This window comes from Gavia stellata, chromosome 22, assembly GCF_030936135.1.
Source record: "Gavia stellata isolate bGavSte3 chromosome 22, bGavSte3.hap2, whole genome shotgun sequence".
NCBI classification, from domain to species: Eukaryota; Metazoa; Chordata; class Aves; order Gaviiformes; family Gaviidae; genus Gavia; species Gavia stellata.
Window position 1 is genome coordinate 9273506 of NC_082615.1, and position 20437 is coordinate 9293942.

Sequence of the window (20437 nt, forward strand, 5' to 3'; positions counted from 1 at the left end):
TGATTTTGATTGGGATGTTGGTGATTTTTCTGTGCATTCTCTTGTGTAATATCTGGTTTCTCGCTCTAATCCACAGCAAACACAGCAATTGAAAACACATATTCAGACAAATGCCATCAGCCATTGAACTGCTGTGCCCTGGGAAAGCCAATTTCCCCCTTGCCCATTGCTTCCCTTACCTATTGGGCAAGTGCGCTTGTTTGCACTTCCTAGTCCTTGCCTAGTGGGCAACACATTTTACTGGCTTTTTTCTGGAGCTTTTTAATACTGTATCATTTCAACAACCAGCTGATAATTTTGCATGAGGAAAGAGGAACTAGATATCTATACGGATAACAAGGATATCCAGAATGTAGTAGTTAATACTAACAAAAATTTTGGAAGGAATATGAAGCCTAGTGCTCCAGGGTTTATAACAATCCCTGACTCCTGAAGTTTAAGATCAGATCTTTATTTAGGAGCAAACTGTACCACATCTATTACTCATCTTGTAGTGGGGTTTCCTGTACTTTTTTTTCTTGCATGTTTGGTGCTGGCTGCTTTTCAAGTCTGAATACTGGGCAGGGTGAATTAAGGATTTGATCCAGAAAGATGATTCCCATGTTTATTAGGTCTAGAATGGATCTATGTCAAGCAAACCAGGAAGTTCTTTGGCTCCAGTGAGTACAAGATAGTCCGTCACAGAAATGAAACTTCCTGCTAATTGCCTCTGTTGTCATTTCCAATGCATGCTTTTTAAAATATTGTGGTAGATAGGGAATTAAGTATGTGAAAAAGAAAACCCGGAATGAGAAGCCTTAGTGAAATATTTCAAAGGCAGCTGGACTTCCAGAAGTTTGCAAGGAATGTTCAGCCTGATGTACATGTGCTAGAAAAATTAAACTTTTCAAGTTAGATTTTTAACCACAAACAATCAGGATTGCACAAGTTTAGAATGTTTTGGTATATGAGGATTAAACTATCAACAGATCCCAAATGCACATACACTGAATTCCTGCTTGTGCACTGAACTTTTGTTATATTTCTAATTTTAACTTGACTCAACATACAGAGATGAGTGGGAATGGATCCAAACACTTTCTGGCTCAGAATCTGTGGAAAGTATGGATCATACTTCAGACTGCCCTACTCAATTGTTCTTGTATGAGCTCCAGATGGCAGTGAAAGCTCTCCTTAAACAGATCAATCTACCTCTGCATCAGGTATTTTCCTTTGTGGTATTTATCACCTTTTTAAAAACTGATTCTTAAGAACACAACTAAAAGCTGCAAACTGTGTAACTTGCAAGTAGGGATTAAATGTTATGGTTGCAAGAACAGAAAAGCAGAGGAGTTTTTTATTCAATTATTCTAAGGGGGGGGGGGCACACACATCTTCAATAAAACAGTTATTTTCAATAAATTCAAAACAGATTATTTTCAATAATTTCAAAACAGATTTTTCAATTAGCTCCTATTTTTGCATCTGTAAGCATTATTTGTGCAATTTCAGGCAGGTGCAAATAAGCACTTTTGCATGAAACTAGTAGTTGCAAGCACCTTTACCCAGCTGGCAAAGAAAAATAGGTATCCTTCCAGGCAAGCAGGGCAATTGACTATTCTTTTGGAGGTAACAGTGAGGGTGTATGAAAGGCCTGCTGAAGACACAGCATTTTGCTATTCTTTTACACACAGATAAACATAGCACTTCTAAAACACGTAGTTCCAGACCTCCAGATTGCTGTGGGTGAGGAGAGGTATCTGGCTTTTGGCTTTACATTTAGGTACAAGAAATGCACATGTGAATAAATAAAGAAGTCAGGGAGGATAATCCATGATGTGAAAGACCCATGAAAAAATAAGCTAAGGAGTTTGTTTCTTGTTTACATGAATTCCATTTTATTTTGGTTTACAAGGGTAAGAGGGCTTAAAGTAGAAGTAAATCATCTTTACATTCACTTCAAGGTCTGTTTGTGCAGCTAGAAAGATGTGGCCTTAAAATAAATTAATTTGGTTCTACATTTCTTGATTTTGAAGGGTTTAGGCTTTGCTTTTAAAAAGGAATCCATCAGTGCTGCACCTTCTAGCCTGGGAAGAGCCAAGTAAGACTCAAGTAAATCCAAAATTAAGACAGATGGTGTGCTGCCTTGTGGTCAGTCACTCTAATTCAATAGGGCTCTGTACAGGTCTCTATGCTAGTGTATCTTCTTGGAGGTTTTAGCTTTTGTGCATTTTTATTTTTTTTTTAGCTAGGGACTAAAATATTTAAATCACTGTGCAATATGTTCCTTAAGCTGCAGTTCAGCCAAGCATTTAAGCTCTTCTATTGTGCATGAGAGATAAACATGACCTTGCAGTTAAACACAGTTGTAAATGTTTTGATGACTCAGAACCAAACTTCTACATTAATGAATTGAATTTTTAATTCAACAGATTTATTTCTGTATTTTTATTATTTTTGTGGTAAACAGAATCATGGACAGTGACACTGGTGCCTACCCTGGGTAAAATGCAGTGCTGCACACAGCAGTTCTACAGCAGCCTCAGGCCAACTCCTGTGTGTGCCATTTTCTCTTGCTGCAGCACTTGTTAAACCTTTTCAGTGCTGTGTTGAGGGAGAGCTGCATATTTCTCTTAACCAACCCTAAATTGAATCTTAAAGGTTTTTAATTGAATCCATTTTCATGTTTTCACATAATTATGCAATCATAATCTTGAAAAGCACATGGCATGTGATCATTTTCTGCCTAATAAGAAACATAAATGTTGTTTTCAGGGGGGTTGTGCCTGTGTGTGTTGTTTTAATGTGGAACATTGCAGCTTTAAATCTTTATTTTATGTAGTGACATGAACCCACATTTAGGCCCCCCCCCCAAATATTTATGTTTTATAAAAATTCTGAGCTTGATGTTGTGCAAATTTTCTTTAATGTTTTATATCATTTGGGGTGTTGTTTATATAAGTGCCATGTTGTAATTCTCTCCTATTTCTTCCCCCGCGCGTGTCCCTCTACAGGCTAAGCACTTCCGTCTGTATACACAGGAGGTGTTGGAACTGGGTCACAATGTCTCCTTTCTTCTCTTGCTCCCCGCCTCAGACGACGTCTGCACTGCCCCAGGACAGAATAATCCTTACACCCCACACTCAGGATTTCTTAACCTCCCTCTTCAGATGTTTGAACTCGGTATAGTAGCTTGCTTCACCTAGAAATATTAACCCAGTCTCCTTATAATAAAATCACAAAGTTGTATCTGTTTTCCCGCTTGTCCCAGTGGAGAGTCAATAAATCACATGATGGCTTTGGCAACAACACTACCTATAACTGTGTACAAGTTATAGAGGGAGCAGAGCGGTTAAAGCATATACTGTAGCAATCGTTATTGAAATGCAAAGCATAGAGCAAAGCCGACAGTTGTCCAGTATGTGTCTATAAGCTTATTTGGAAGATGATGTTCTTGAAAAAACAGAACCCCAAAATTACACACAACATAGCAAGGTTGAAGTGTGAAAGGAGATGCAAAAATAGATCCCTCTAAATTGTCACAAGACTAATCATCAGTTTTGTAGAGGAGAATTTTTGCAGTTCCTGATTGGAGATAGTCCTACTCAAGGTCTGACTCCCTCACAACTTTGTGAAAGGTCTGAGTGGAGTTTCTCATGTAAGAGTCATCATTTTCCTTCTGATTCCTGGAAAAATGCAGGAGAGACAGTCCTATTGCTGTGGTGCAGGAAAAGCCTGTTGTGAAAAATGCCAAACCACTGGACGTGAATCTGCTTCTCTAGGGAGCACATCCTGTGCTGTAGCAGATTCAGCCCACTTGTTCCACTGCATTGCTGACTGGGTAAGAATTCCCCAAAACAAGAGTTTTCCAGCTGTCTCACAGAAGGCATAAGATGCTTTAGCTTCAAGGTCCTCTATTTCTTATTTCTTTGTCTTTGGTCCACAGAAAAAAGAAAGGTTCCACATAAAAGCAGCTCATAAAGACTTAATAGTTCTTTTTAGAAAGAATATTATAAGTATGGGGACTGCTGAGCCCTACACATTAGTGTCCTCTGTTTCCTTCTGGCCTGTAAATCTGGATATCTTTCCTTCCTCTGCCTTGAAGAAGAGAGAAAGATATGAGCCAAAACTGATGGAGTCAGTACACAAGGAGCCACTACAAAATAAGTCTCTAGTGTCAACTGTGTCCTCAGTGATGTCTCTCTCAGGTGCTTATGTGACACCATTACCAGCACCATCCTATTTCCTATGTATCATTGCTAAGTGCTGTTAGAGTCACTAATGCAGGAGAACAATAATTAGATGTTAACGGAGGGTCTTACCAAGATTAGGTTTCTGCAGACACAAGAGATCCATGACCTACCATCATCCAGCAACACAAATTTCATTTGGATCAGGCAGGAATATATGACTGTGTTTATGCCACATCAGCCAGAGCACACAAAGTGGTGCCTGTGACAACTTTGGTTTTTCATGCTGATTGTGGGAGGACAGATGACAGCTGAGCTACCATAAAATTATGAGTGGTACAGACACACAATACATGAGCTGGTGTAGTCTGCCAAGGAAAAGTTACCCCTTCAAAAGAAAACTAATGTAATTGAACTAGAAGAGTTAGTTCAGTGCTTTGGGTCATATGGCCATGGCTGTAGTGCCCTAAAGCCAGACTTACTATCTTCTTGACATGCAAACCTGAAGTCTACAGTTAGACTCTGTGTATTGAGCATATAATTTCTCCCTATGAGAGACGACTGCTGCATTCACTGTGCAAATTAATGCATGAAGCATATTCATCTCTGGTGAAATTGATCTCCACACTAGAGGTTTTGCAGACTATTTAACTCGCATTACGTGGTACAAAGGCCGAAAGCAGGAGTCATTCTCACTTCTGGGATATAGTTTGCATCAGGCTGACAAAGTAATAGACACTGAAGGGGATGATGTGGTGCAGATGCAAGAGAGTAATCTCTCAAAAGGCATTCTGCATGCAGACCTCTCTGTTTAGCAATGTTGCTGCAGTAGGAAAGCAGTTCATGGTGGAGAAAACAGTCTGGAAAGCTGAAATTTACTTTTGAGTATTTTTTTTTAAGCAAGCAATCATCTGGCCAAAGGCAGATGACATTTCTATATGATTTATTATATATGTATCCCTGATGTTCTATAAAGTGACTGTGATTCACATCTCAAATATTAGAAGCTTCCATTCCCCATTAGCTGGTGGCTACCAACTATATAATTGCATAACCACAAAAGACTACGTTGAAGTAACATTTGTTAAAGTAACATTAAAGGGTCTGACTTAAAACCACAAAGGCTAGAAACTTCAGCACTGAAGCTGAAACCGCGGCTGTAATTCACTCAAGAGTCCACCACATATGGCATATATACTGTAAGACCACACACTATTCAGACTAGATCCCTGCAATATCTAGGCATCATTGAGAAACCAGAAAGTAGAATTCTTTCTTTCACTCTTTTTTGTGGGATTTCTATGTTCATATTTGGCCTTTATTGTTATGCTAATGATGTCTCTGTGATTGGATTTCTTAGTTTGAGAAATTTTTCTTAATTATTCTTATCATGTTGGTTGCAAGGGATAAGTAGACATGTGACACTGTTTTTATTTCTTTTTTAATATTTGTGGTAAGAAGAACATATGCAATTTACACTTGAAATACCCTGAAAAAGACCATGCCACAATCCAGAAAAGTAGCAGTAGTAAGCCAACTGGCATTCGCTGCTATATCAAGATCACACTGTATGCTTGCATTTACTGAAGCACCAATGAGTGGGGAAGTATTTCTGAAAACTCATTCTCCCTCAGCAAGTTTCGGTATGTCTGTACTGTAGTTCGCAGAGATAACTGGTAAGTTTTGCCTGAGCAATTGCAGGTTCTGGAATAACGTAGCTTTAAGGGGCCAGGTAAATTAACATCCGTGAAGCTCCACGGCACTGTAGCTGTTCTGTCTTTGTTAACTAGTTACCTCTTTCAGAGGTAGCTCAGATAGCTCTGTGCTACTCTGAAGTCAAATTACACAAAACAAGAGGTCATGTCTGAACTTTCTGTGTCACCCTTCTGCATAAGAGTTCAGAGGATTATGTGTGATAACACCTAAAAGAGTTTTAATTGTTTCACCCAAACTGTGATATCACTGAAACGCTTTTACTGCTGAGTCATTTACATTGAAGTTACTGATTTAAGCTAGTCTAGCCCAAGAGAAAATTATCATCCTTCGAAATGATACTTTCTTTCTGAAACACTCAATTAAAAAAAAATAAAAGATTAGTTCCATTTTCCAGTCATGTCACTACTTTCTTGATAAAAGAAATGATGAGCTATAAAAGCCTCAGAAACAGCCTTTCTGATTAAAGCTATCAAGGGCAAGATAGCCTCTGGAGCTGCATGCTAAGGACCTGATTATCCCCTCACTTAGATATAAATTAGAAATGACTCTTTTGAAATCAGTGAAGTTACAGGGTAAATCCAGTGTAAATGAGAGGAGAATCAGAGCCTGTATTATTTATCTCTAGCTTAAAGTAACCCATCCAGGGTTAGTAATTATATTTAATAAAATTTGTGTTCTGAAAGCTAAGGATTTCATATTTCATAACCAGAATATAACAATGTTTCCTTTGCACTTGGTCTTTTCACAGTTCATTTTTGCTGTTACAAGGAAAAATTTATAAGCCTGTATTGCCGCCTTTCCGCTGTCATAGAGCTGGACTCTCTGAAAACCCAGCAATCCCTAAGGGAAGCAATTTCAGACAGTGAAGTCGCTGCAGCCAAACAAAGACACCAGCAAGTTATAGACTACATACAGGTAATAGTCTGTTTCTGACTATTCCAAGGAGATTTTAAGGTGGCTTTCTTAAAAATTGCGTAGGGCTGTAATTTGAAATCTAAATGGAGAATTATTCACAGACATCATAAAAAGAGCAGTTGTATCAAAAGTGCAATTCTGTTTTTATGAAATTCAAACCCAGAACATTATTTCCTTAGTTGTTGCTTTTATACAAGGATTTTTATGGGCAAAATCAAATGACAGTTATACTAGACTGTTATAAAGAAATGTGTCAGTCTGCCTGTAAAACTCACTCTCATCTAATGTGAGGTAACCTAGTACCATGCTTGGGCATTCATTTGTGCAATAGTTTTTCTGTGTCTTTGTGAATTGAGGGCATTTTTCACCATGATAAATTGCCAACTAAAAAAATTAAAATGAAAATTCAGACTAGGTTGTGGAGACAATCTTCATCAACAGTATCACAGTGAAGAAAGCACCTCTGCGTTTAAGATGGCAGGCTAGCCCCAAAAGCATCTGTCAGTCTGTCCAGCACCATGCAGCGATACTGCTTCAGTCCCCCAGTGCAGAAGGATCACAAATGTCATCATACGTGTCTAATTTGCTTATTCTCTGTCTCTCACACTGATTTTCCTGTACCGTTCCCGGATCAGGACTTTACCTATTCAACACAGGGATCTTCAAACTACACCCCATTGTGCAGCGTAGCAAGGCCTGTCCTTTTGCAAACCATTTTGGCAATTGGTTATTTATAGATAAAACTCATGACCTTTGCAGAGTGCATCTATGGACATGGTTGATCCTTCTACAAGTGAGGTGCAGATAAGTTTACAGCTCTATATTCTTAATATTCTTAATATTCAAGCAATCTTCTGTTGGAATAGGGGCCAAGACAACCATTTATCGCATTGTTAATATGTTTGGCCCTCCATAATTATGAACAATATGATAACATTTCTGTTCCTCTTGGCTCTGCATTCTGATCCCCTTTGCCTTGTCCACTTTGGAGCTTTTGGCAACCTGCAGTGGGGCAGAGAGGAATGTTCCATTGTACCTTCACTGCTCAATCATCTCCTTCATTCTCATCTTCCCATTCTCACACTCAGAAAATCTAACTTTTTCCCAGTGTGCAGGAGAATTTGGAGAATTTTTATCCTTCACATCAAAAATAAGTATATGTATATTAATAAGCATGCACTGTATAGACAGTCCTGCATTCCTCTTCTCCGAAGTGTGTGAGTCACATATATGGGAAAATATGGGAGAACATTTTAAACTTCGGTGTTTTGTGCTGAATTATTGTGACAGTGTATTAGCCTTGTCAGGTTTCCTCTCAAATGAAAACCAGCTGTATTCCACCTACTGGCAAAAATATCTCAGCCCACCACATACCGCAATCTTCAGTGGTGACCACAAAACCGCAAGAGCATTTGTGTGATCCTAGATCTAAGACAGTGTTGAAGTCACTACACAAACCAAACATTGTAAAGAGCAAGGGAGTCTATATAAATGCAGTTCTGAAAAGGAGTCAGAGGGCAACTGAAAAGTAAAAATTAAAAAAAAACCCAACAACCAGCAGATAAGGTACTTGGAGTCTTTACCAGAATGTTACACAGCAAGAAAAAAAATCTACAGACACTGAAACTAAAACTGAAGTTAAGCTGTTATTTATACAGTGTAATGCTTCAAACATTCCTAAACTGTAATAGAACCGCAGTTCGTTAAAATGACTGGTCCATTATCCCAGGAGACACTGCAGAATGGCATCAGGGAGAAAACCAACCGAATTTGCATTTTATTAAACTGCATGCAGTATGATTTTTGTTTGGGGTTGAGGGAGGATCACAGAAAGGAAATATAAAACCTCCAAAATCAAATAGGTGAGACGTTTGCTAACTGGCATTCCCTTCATGGAGCTACACTGAAGTCTTGAATGATGTAGAATTATGAATTAATCTCTGAACCATTTGCTATTCTTATCAGTGTATATTCTTAGCCGAAATTAACTCAGTGGCAAGGCTTGCACTGACATCATTGGAGTCAGGATTTCACCTTTACATAAAAATGGCCATACTAGATCAAAACAAAGATCCATCTATCCAGCTATCCTGTCTCCAACACGGCTCATCAGGAGCTACCCTAGCTAATCTGGCATCTACAGTATCCTTTGGCAATAAATTTCACACTTTGAATGTGCATTTTGTGAAGAAGTATCTCCAGCTAAGAGTATGTGCTTGAGAACTTGTCTTAGAATGTATCAGTCTGCAGACTCCTTTTCACTGATCCTTCTGTACTTCCCTATTTGATAACACTCACTGCACAAAGTACCATGCGCTTTTGCCTATCCATTTACTGACCCAGGGCTCTCATTCTGCATTCTTGCAGAATGTAGCTTGTGTAACTGCAAAGCAGTTTCCCAGAAACACTGCAATATTAATATGAAGGCTCACTTCTTTAAATGCAGAGTCTTCTGTAGGAAGAGAAGTACAAGGGAAGTTCTAGAAAGGATACTGCAGCAGAAGGGTATTACACTCACAGCTACTGTCGTTTGCTGGTTGCAGCAACATTTGCTCAGTCATCAAAGATCTTGAATTGCTTGAAGATGTTTAAAGTGTTCCATTATCAAAAGACTCTCAAGACCCACATTAAACAGCATCTTCCTCTCTGCATAGATACTTAAAGCTATATCCTGCTATTGATTTAGGCACTTGTCTCTTATTGCCATCAACAGGCATATGTTAGAACTGTCTTATTGTAGATTTATACTATTAAAATGCATGCAGACCAAAATTATGATAAGGGAGAAAACCTGCAGTTTGGCTCATAGCTGTGCTTCAACCCTCCATGTATGTATATTCTTCCACATGTATGTATATTCTTGTGTTAAAAACTGGGTTGGATCTGAGGACTCTGCTTTTGAACTCAGTCCTGGGTTTGCAAGGATGCTCAAGAAGTCTTGCTTTCATTCCAATACAGAATGAAACCAACTTTCAAGTATGCTCCAAAATTGATCAAATTTTTTACTCCACCAAAAGACAATTTTCATCTTCTTTCCATGTCAAAGTTTAGGCCTGGATTCACCCCTCCTAACTACAGGTTTTTAATTGAGGTACCTAATCTGAGAGTCTGGTGGCCCCACGCAGTCTCTGCAGTGGTGGAGGAGAAGAAGCACCTAACCAAAGGCCGCTCAGATCACCTAAATCTGAAGTGTCCTGTCAGGGGAGCCTGCTTCTCTCTGTTGGCAATCACTACACACCTACTTGGGCACCTGAAGAAAGTACACACTTAGGAAAAAATAATACGCAGACTTAACTGTACTTTTTCACCATATTTTTCTCTACAGCAAATTGATGAGATCTGGAGGGAAATGAGATGGATCACAGAAGCACTGCAGTATGCAAGATACAAGCAGCCAGCAGCTGGCCTACCCATAAAGAAGCTTGTGGATCTTTCAGAAGAACTCTCTCAAAAGAAAATCAGTTCAACCTCTTCACATCTAGATTGTCTTCCTTCACCTCCCCCTTCACCCCAGGCTAGAATTCAGAGGAGAAAAGCTGTGAGTGGTAAGAGAATTTTTCTTTGTTCACCAAGTGAAATTTTTGAACTCACTTTTAACTGTAACAGTTCTTGTATGTCTTTTTATAAAAGGAGTACATTTCTTCCCATACCTGCCAAGGTATTTTAACAATCATTTTACCAATCATTTGCCACTCAATATCCTGAGATCCTTCTGCAAGCTTTACAATATTTTTTTGGTTTCAACTGCTTAGAATAATTGCTCATCATCAGCCAACTTTGTCACCTCACTGTTCCATATCATTTAATGAACAGGTTGGAAGGGACAAGTGCTGTCACTGACTTCTCCATGATGTCCACAATTAGTAAAATCCATCCACAGTGAAAGCTGACTACTTCATTTGTTGTCTACACCAACAATCTGCTATTAATATATGGTGGGAGCTTTCTCTTTATCTCAATTACAGCTTCATTGCTTCAGAACTTGTGGTAAAGAACCTTGTCAACAGCTCTTCAGAAATCTAAGGATGCCTGTGTATTAATTGTGCACATGTTCAGAGTTTTATTAGACTGGTGAGACATGAGTTACTAAGCAAAAGCTATTGACCCTTTCTCATCACTCATGCATCTATCTATTCGTCACCATAGTTTCTAATAATTTGTCCGGAATCTAAGTCAGACTTTTCCATAGTCTCCATTTGTCACCTTCTGTTTCTCTGATATTACAGGTATTTTCTTTCCATGCTTCCTCTGCTTAGGAGCAATTCTTTCTTATGCTCCTCTTGCTTTGTTTTGATAGAGCAAATTTTAGTGCCAGTAGTCCAGTTTAACAGTCATTTTCACATACCTCAGTGTTCTCAGTGTTTTAGACAAGCACTTTAAAACACAGAATTACACAAATAAGTACCCACCTCATTGACCATTACTGCTTCTCTGAACAGCTGGAAAATTGAACCGATGAAAGAAATGGATCACAGCAGATAAAGCTGAAGCAAATTAAACAGTAACACTAATTTGCTAACAGAATAAGGACTTTGAAGAAAAATGTAAACCATCATTCTGCTGAGCTGTCTTTAAGGAATCAGTAAATGAAACAGTAGAAACAAAAGAAACAGATGCTGTCTTAAACAACTGCCATGACCATTTTGGTAATAATAATTTGTTTTTTCAAATTGGCAGTTTTATACACTTAAGAAAAATGAATAAATCTACTCTGATTAGATTAGGTTGAAAGAAAAGAAACCCAAAGACGACGGTGCTTTGATTCGCTCCACTACACAGTGGTGTTCTTTCTCAGCATCTCTCCCTGAGCTGATTTTTTCCCTGTATGACAGACCATGAATGCAGAATAATCCTTAGCTCTGGCACCATGTAACCTAGAGCATTATCTTGTCCTGCATGGCTTGATTCATTATTGCTGTGCTATATCGTAATTTATACTAGGTCAAAGTGAATAGTCAGCACTGTATAAAATCTACATTTTTTTCCTTGGATCTAATATATAAACTATCCAGGGCAGTGGAGCATCAATCCATTCTATCACATATGCCACTATTTATTATGTTATTGATCCTTATGTAGCCAAAAGGCAACAGTGATTTCAGTGCCAGTGTGAGTTTTGGTCAACAGATTCACATTTGAATTAAGTGTGTCTGCTTTGGATTTGAACATGCATAATGCACCTGATGGGCAAAAGGGTAGTTTTTGTTCATCTACCTCCATGTCTTGTCTCAAGCCTCTTACTCACACATACGGTTACACCCTACTCACAGTTACAGAGGTATAAATCTGGAGTAACTCAACTGACATCTTTAATAAAAACGGAACCTGGATTAGAGTTTTTCTCTCTCCCAAATCTCCATCTTTATGAAATTTGGTGAAAACAAGATAAAAGAAAACAGATCTTTTCAGAACTTAGTCCCAATTCATATTTAAATTCTTCCCTGTACTTAGTATAATAAATTAATCCTTTTTGGTTTTCCTAATTCTACCACCACCTCTCTAACACATCTGTAAATCCTCCCTAACTGCTGTCTTTGTTGTCACCGAGGCCCACGGATAATTCCCCAGAGGAAACAAACATACATTTTCAGAATTGTAGATCTGATTCTAAATTAAGAAAAAAAAAACCCATAAATGACAGTTAAGCAATTTCTTCCCTGTGCTTGTCTTCTTAATCAGTTCTCTTTGCAGATTCCCAGCCCTGCTCAGATGAAGAAGGCTGCTCTGAAGTATTCCTTCCAACCGACAGTGACTATGACTCCAGTGATGCATTAAGCCCCAGAGAATTAGACCTGATTTACTCCTCCTCACATGACATATCCCAGCAGGCAGGCAGTGGCCTGGGTGGCAGTGCACCTGATGTTCTCCAGGTCCACGACATGAAGCCTTGCCTGACAATGAAAGAAGGCCTGACAGAGTGTAGTGCCTTTGATACTAATGCTGAATGTTGCACAGAGTATATGAGCAATCTAACAATGTCAGGGCTTACATCGAAAAGCATAGACAAGTGCTCTAGCTCCAAGCAGTCATTGAGCTTTTTGGGGAAAAAAAGGCTAGGGAAACATCAACATTACAACTACTTCAGCCGGCATCATCGTTGGCTGCGTGTGCACAGTGAGACACAGTCTGGCTCTCTGTCTGAAGGTGTGTATACTCAGCATCTCATGAGATCTTCAGATTTGTCTCAAGAACCTACCTCCACTGAGCAGTTAAAGATTCCCATCGATGGGTCTCGGAGCACTTTCTTACCTCATGCCTCCAGCCTTCCAGCAGATGGGAAAGGCAAGTATGAGGAATCAAGGCAGAATGTCCATAGGACACATGTGGAGCCTTATAAAACAACACTTCTGGGTGAAGAGGGCAAGTCTTGGGCAATGAGCACACAGTCTGTAGAACATAAGGATGTGCACAATACTATGCAACAGATAATGGATCCAGATGACCAGTCGGGTTCTGCTGTCTCGGAAGTCTTCAGCAGCACACTTTAACCCCAGACTTCTGCATTGCTTCCCATTGCTCCACAATGAGATAGTGAGCATTATGCATACAGGGCCATACTTTCAAAACCACTTGTAAAAATCCGGCTCCTGAAATGGCAACTCCTGCCACTCAAAAGAATCCTAATCTTTTGACTTCACCACCAGATTTCTGGTCTTACAGGGGAATCTGTCATGATGCAAGCATTATTACTGGCATCTGCAGTTTTGCAGGTAGAGTCGTAACAGTCACCACATAACAGAACAATCTGTGGCTGCAAATCTACTAATCAGGTTTTGCAGTTCTCTTGATTTCCATATATCTCTGAGCATGCAAAATTTTAAGCATGAGTGGTTCTGCCTGCAGGTTAGCAGAAACTGTAACATCCTTGGTGTGGTCATGTTAGGACTGTGTCCTAAACTTCTATTAACCTGTTTTCCACCATCTCCTATAAATTTTTCTACTTCTCAGCCTTCTTGAATGGGTTTAGGTTGCATACAACTGAAGTGCTAACTGGTCTAGTAACACAGTTAACCCAGAGTTTATGGCCACTTACAGAGAAATTAAAATTCTTTCAATGTCTAGAAAATGCAGTCAACACCATCTCTGAATGCTATCAGAGCCTGATATAATTATCACTCTTTTTTTTTCAGGAGCTTAGATTTCAAATTATAAAAGCAGCAAGTTTTTTTAAAAGCTTAGGAGGTGAACCTTTGAGGTCAAGAGCAGGCAGAATGAGGCCAAGTTCTGAAGGAATAATATGCAGGGTCTAAGTGAGATTGAAGCAAACCTTGGTCTTTTCTTCTGCCCACCACACAAGAGTGCATTTCTTTATGTTGGCGGTACTCTCATACACCCATTGGAAAGAAATGCCCCTACTTTTGTTCCTGAATATTCACTGTACACTTCAGAGGTATTTCATCGCCATGTCTGAAATTGGGATATTCTAGCCATTCAGATTAGGGCAATTTGGGCTGCAGTTTGAATCTAAGATTTTTTATATGGGGCAATAATAAATATTAGTATCATAAGGAGGGTGGGAGGTGGTGTTTTAGCACACTGTATTTGTCTAAAGGCAGATCACAGTGAGTCATGATTTTGTCCTTTGCAACCAAGTAAGACTTACAGTACTACAGAAGATGATCTCAAAAATGAAATCTGTATTAATGAGAACCATAACATTTGAGTCACTAAGAAATGAACTAATGTGGAGAGAAGCCCCAGCTGTTGCACAAGCTTTAATTTTTCTTAAACAGTTCTTGAAGTTTAATTTTATGGGCCACATTCCTGCTGGTTAAATTCCCTCACTCCATGTTTGCGCAGCCTTCTACCTTTCAATTTTTCAGCCTCCAGGTGGATACATTCTAAGGCCTCCAATAAAGAGATTTGAGTTAAATAGTTGAGTTTACAAGTCCTTGAGGTAAAGGTAAGGATTTGGGCCCATGATCTGTGGTCCTTATTAAAATAGCACTTCCATAACCCCAGTGCTATTAAAATCCCTGTGAACTCAATCCATAAATTCAAAAATAAATGTTATTCACTATTTTATGCTTGGTCAGTATGTGGAAGCCAAGAAGAGTCTTTGCAGTGATATAAGGGCAAAAACTTTCTATAAGGGATTTACATTTGTAACTTCTCTTTTTGGGAGAGGGAAGTTAACTTTTTGCACCAAAAATATTCATTCATTACCTGATCCAAAGCTCAGTGAGGATGGAAAGACTTCCATTCACTTCCACAGGCTTTGAATGAGACCCATACTGAAAATTCCTGTGGGTGAGAAGATGCCGGGGGGGAGCAGAAGGGTCAGTGCCAATTTGCAGCTAGAAGGACATACATTGTATGTTTTATGCCACATGGAACTGCAGGGGGAAAACCTGACTCACACACCATAGAACCAAACAGTGATGTTTTACTGTCACTGAAGGCACTAACAGCTTGTTACATTAGATTATGTTCATTAGCAGACAGCTTTTCACCAGGGAGAGACAGAACAATGTAACACTCATATACAGAAGTCAAAATAATTTACATTGTTTTCTAGTATACAGCACCTAGCCCAGGCTGCCCTAATCTGTTTAGCCTCTTAACTAGAACTGCCATAAAACTGTCTATTAAAGAATAAAAATAACAATACGCTGAGGCCACATGTTTTTGCAGGAAGCGACGAGATAAAACAAGATGTTCCTCAATGAAACCCACCTTGCTTTGCTTTGGCTCTTCAGGAACAGTGAGGGCAAGAAGTAGCAAAATCTACAGCAGAGCAAGTACACACTGCTGGTTAGATAAGGGTGTAAAAATCTCTGTTAGCTACTCCTGCTGCTGGACTTTTCCAGAAGTAGTCATATATCTAATAAAGAGCTGGATTCTTTACTGGTAGAAAGGGCTTGATTTCATCATAATCTTCCGTGCTAAGATGGAATTTTACTCTAGGTGTGCAAATACCAGCCAATATCTACCCCATCTTGATTTTAACCTTGTTATATGGCAGTGGTGTTTACGTGATGGCCAATGGGGCATACTTCCTTGATCTTATTACCTCTAGATTGAGGTTCTTCCACATACTTTAATAGTCAAAGTAGTAATTGATAGTTCCGATTTTAAATACTTCTGGTTATAAAGCACTGAATTATCTTTTGGTAGAAATAGGTATTCTTTGTTCAAAATTGCTATCCCTACCTATTCAGTGGGTGACTGAGTAAAGCAGCTCCTTAAAAGAATAGTAATGAACACCCAGAGATAAATAAAGAGTAGAAAGCGGTGCTTTTCAAGTACTGCCATAATACTAATCGTAATACTTCTGTGGTTCTCTTAGGATGATCACTCACACATTTCATAAACAACTATAGCAATTCAGAAGAATCCTGCAAAATAAACCACTGTTACCCCCACTCCTTAAAGGCACGAATGACTCTTCTGAGTAGAGCTTAGAGTAAAAGCTCACAGTCAGGAATCAAATTAAAATTAGGAACTCAGACCTTTGCTTTAATTACTAGGAACCCTTTCTCCAGGTTGAGCTAGAGTGCCCCTCCAAGGATTCTTGCACAGAAATGGGAAATGCTGTGGCTCAGAGCCCGCAGCATACTAGAATTTCATTAGCCAGCAGACAGCTCAATTCAAATGAGTCTGTACCCACTTTCTATCAGTTGAAGCTCTGCTCTAAAACAGGTACTTAGGCTTTGCAAACTTCTGGATGTCTCTCTCTCTTACTCATATATCTTGCCACAGTACCTTCATCCTGCATTTTCCAGGGACTATATTTTCACCTGGGCTGAACCCGGTCTCTCCTATTTCTAGGCATGACTTGGACTGGCCAGAAAAGAATATACTGCTTTAATATGATGACTCCACAAAAAAAAAAAACCAAAAAAACCCCAAAAAACGTGGACCATATCTCCTATGGTCTAAAACTTTCCTGTTTCTGCTGGTAGGAAGCGAGATATAGGTAAACTGCAAGGTTTACACTCAAAATTCCTTGCATTCTCAAGAAGGCAGTCTGCCCATGGACAGTTTGCCTCAAGAAACCTCGAGCATTTATTTCCCATGCTTGTATTATTTTTTTTTCTTTGCTTTTAGACATTAATTAACAATTGGATTTTCTATACAGTAAGAGCACACACAGAGAAATCTACAAATTAATATTTTTAAATATAAACATTTAAGGGGGATGGGGAAGATGGAATATTTTATCCTGAACATTTATGTTTAGAGTGTTTTGAAAAGAGATGGTGCATCTTTAAATTCTCTATGGTATAAAGAAATGCATTAAGTTGCTGGTCAACTCTTTTAAGGTGTTTAAATGCATGGCTCATGACTGTTATCCAAAACTTCAATACAGCCTTACAAACAACAAGGTTATAGTGTATTTGAAAATATGGTATACAGCTTGGAAACTTACTCTGAATTTCTCTGAGGTGTTGAACTTTGCCATCAGCAAAAAGTATTTTTAGTAAGGAGGCCTTGAATTTTCAGACAACGGAGATTTCATCAGGTTGGGTCTCTGATTTTTCCATTACAGAAAAACGTTAAATAGCTAGAATACTTTATTTGTAAGTATAATTTATCTTCTGATTCCATGAAGTAGAATTCATAAGGCTAAATCATGCCCAGAAGTGAGAAGTGGAGCTGTTGGCCTAGTATATTCTTTGCAAAAACCAAGGGCAACGTTCCCCAAGGTGGGCTGAGAGATATACTTTGTAAGCATGCTTTGGCCAGTAGTTCATCCCTCTTCTGTGCAGACACCAACTACAGCCCTCTCTTCTGCTAAGTAAGCTTGTGCAAAGCCATTAAGAGTAATTTTGTTGATGTGAGTGGGCTTTGGAGCAGGCCCCGTGTATTGTTGAAAGCTGCACAGATTCTACCACCTCTCTGCCAGATCATCTCTCCTCGGTACTGATGTTGATGAGCTCTTACCCAGCCGGCTGTCTCTCACACTGGGCTTTTTGGGTGAAATAAGAGCCAGGCTAGAATACCTTCCTCAGCCTTTCCGTACCACAGCATCTGGGGCAAGATTTAGCCTTTAAACCAGTCATCCTATAATAAGGTAATGTGTTACTAAGCTTGTCTGTCACTAAGCTACAGAAAACCTCCTATTTTGCTGGTCAAATAATAAGAATAGGTTTTTTATGTTTATTGTTATTTTCATTTTCTTTCTTGGAAAAGCTATGTGCAATTGATCCAACATTAGAGAAAGTGATTGGTGTAGCACTAATCTACCTTATTACTGTGAACTGTAGTAATTTATTAAGCAGACTTCAAGCTAAACGCACAGATATTTTGTCTTTTACTTTATATAAAGGTCAGTTGGGGCCCAATCCTGCTGTCCTTGGACCTCATTCGAGGTTCTTTTGCACCAGTGTAAATCAAGAGTAGTTCCACTGAAGCTGAGTCAGGTATTACCTTCTATAAATCAGCGTACCTCCACTCGCTCACAAGGCTGGCTCAATACCAGCTGAGGATCTGGATCAGTGAAATTGTGAAAACAACACATTCATGCTGGTGTAAAAAATTATACGTGTAAGGAAGACAAAAGGGGGTTTATCTCATGGAATATTCCCCTAGAGGTCACAGGGACCGTTGTCGGAGCCGGGCTCGGAAAGCGACCCCACCATGCTGCTGTGTTACCAGTTGTACTGGGGGGAACGCACATACTGCGTAATATATTGCTACATTTTATAATAGGGACCAAATTTCTCTCCCATATTATGCAAATGAATCCCCTATGGAATGCAATGGGAGTTCCAGTTATTTCGCTGATAAAAATGAAGACTGTTTAGGGTTATTGGGGACTTGGGGGAGGGGAAGAGGGGCTGTTTGTTTTTTTCCCCTCAGAGAAAAAGTAATTTAAGTGAAATGTGCAAGGCAGTGTTTAATTGCTTCCTGCCTTGTTTGTACATAGCAATTTGGCTGTTTATTGGTTGTCTTTGTTCAGATTTTTATTGTAACTTGTTGCTATATATGCAACCAAGCGTATGCTAAAGTTTAAACTTTGGTACATAATAATGCACAATTTTATGTGCTTTAAAACTTTGTAAATATATAGATGAACAATGTCTGCTGTGCTAACTGTGATCTTGGGACTTGACACAACAATACCTTCATGCATATGTACCTGCAAATGGTTTGAAAATAGCAAAATATATATTGAAGATGGCCATGAGCCAAGAATAAATGAGTGCCGTATGACTCATGCTTCTTTAATAATTCCTGAAAGAGGCATGTATAGTACATAAAATAGACAATAAAAATAATTTTCAAGACTACAAATATTTTTTATAACTTCAGATATTAAATACTATTTTAGAAAAAAGATTGGTTGGTAAAAGAAATCTTAGGTTTATTCAAGTGAATCATTGTCATAAAAATGTTCTTAACATAGATTTTTTTGTTTGATCTAATATCATAGAAACCTAGCTCTTTTAAGATTTAGAAGACTTGAAGTGCTCTTGCATTCTTACAGTTCCTGTGATCTTCTAAAATTATGTACTTCAAGTCGTCTCCCTCATTAATGAAAAAATGCTAGTGTATACATTCACGTAATCCTAAATACCATGTGTACTTGTGTATAATCTTTAAACTGTATTTTCTGAAATAGGTTCTATCTGACCACCATCAGGTACCCACGTATGTGAGCTTTACAATCCATGGAAATCTGAATGTAGTTTGTGTTTTTCTCTGAAATCCTTTATTTTTATTGGAAAGTGACTTTTTCTAAGGCCAAGCTTTCATATATGGTCTCCAAATTTTGATTTTGGTCTACATAGTCAGAAACCTAAATGAAATAGGCATGGCTTCCAGAGTTTGTGGGTAAAAATAACCTCCCATCAAAGTCAACAGAAATTGAAATTCAATTTATACAAATGCAAATGCCTTAAAACAGAAGTGCTATCTGGGTAATCAGTTTTGAAGTGACATCTTTCTAATCTATGTGTTACAACTGCAGAAGTTGCTGGCATACAAGCATCTTTGCATCAAAGCGGTGAACAGCAAAAAAATCTTGCAGGCTGACGGACTGAGCCCTTTCTCCAAGCCTGGGGGCTGTCACAGAGGCTCTGCAGCTTTCAGCTCTGTATTTACCATGACAGCCAGACAGAATCCGCTGTGCATTTCTGGTGTGAATCCGTGCTTTTAAGCCACATTGTAAACATACTGTATTGCGGGTATGTGTAATCTGCTTGTAGTCGAGAAACACCCCAGATATTACCTACTGAGGGAATTACCTTATAAAAGTGAAACACAGTCTTCTGTTAAGATTCCTCTGTTTTTCACATGTTCTTGTACACAGAAAAGGAAAGCATGGCAACATTTCTAATGCAGTATAAAATTGCATTACTGTATTTAAGCAAGAGAAACAAGAACAACTCCATTTTGAATGCTGACGTGAAACTGGAAGGATTCTGCTCTGGGTGACTGTTTACCTTGTTGCAAAGATGTACAGGTTGCTAAATGTATTTTAACTATCATACTGTCTGAGCCTCTCAACGGTTCATGTACTGTTCTCCCTTTTGTACAGACAATGCTGTAACTGGAATAAGTGACATGCCCAAGGTCACACAGAGAGCTTGTGACAGAGCAGGGACACAATTTCTGGCTAGCGTCCTTACACCACCATCAATTATCCATAGCTTGTGCACAAGTATATATGGTAATGTAAATGTTGACAA

The 20437-nt window shown here is 38.8% G+C and overlaps 1 protein-coding gene across 2 annotated transcripts in view; it reads left to right on the top strand.

Annotated features, from left to right (window-relative positions):
- The window catches only part of ANKFN1 (ankyrin repeat and fibronectin type III domain containing 1), a 69554-nt gene extending 56266 nt beyond the window's left edge, over positions 1–13288 (top strand). The window contains exons 13-17 of one of the 2 annotated variants that reach the window (XM_059828311.1): positions 1052–1202; positions 2994–3162; positions 6634–6800; positions 10126–10345; positions 12492–13288. In XM_059828311.1, the coding sequence (XP_059684294.1) occupies positions 1052–1202; positions 2994–3162; positions 6634–6800; positions 10126–10345; positions 12492–13288 (1504 nt within the window). Of the gene's footprint in view, positions 1–1051; positions 1203–2993; positions 3186–6633; positions 6801–10125; positions 10346–12491 lie in introns of those variants that run through there. The other variant, XM_059828312.1, reaches the window with a different exon arrangement.
- The last annotated feature ends 7149 nt before the right edge of the window (positions 13289–20437 follow it).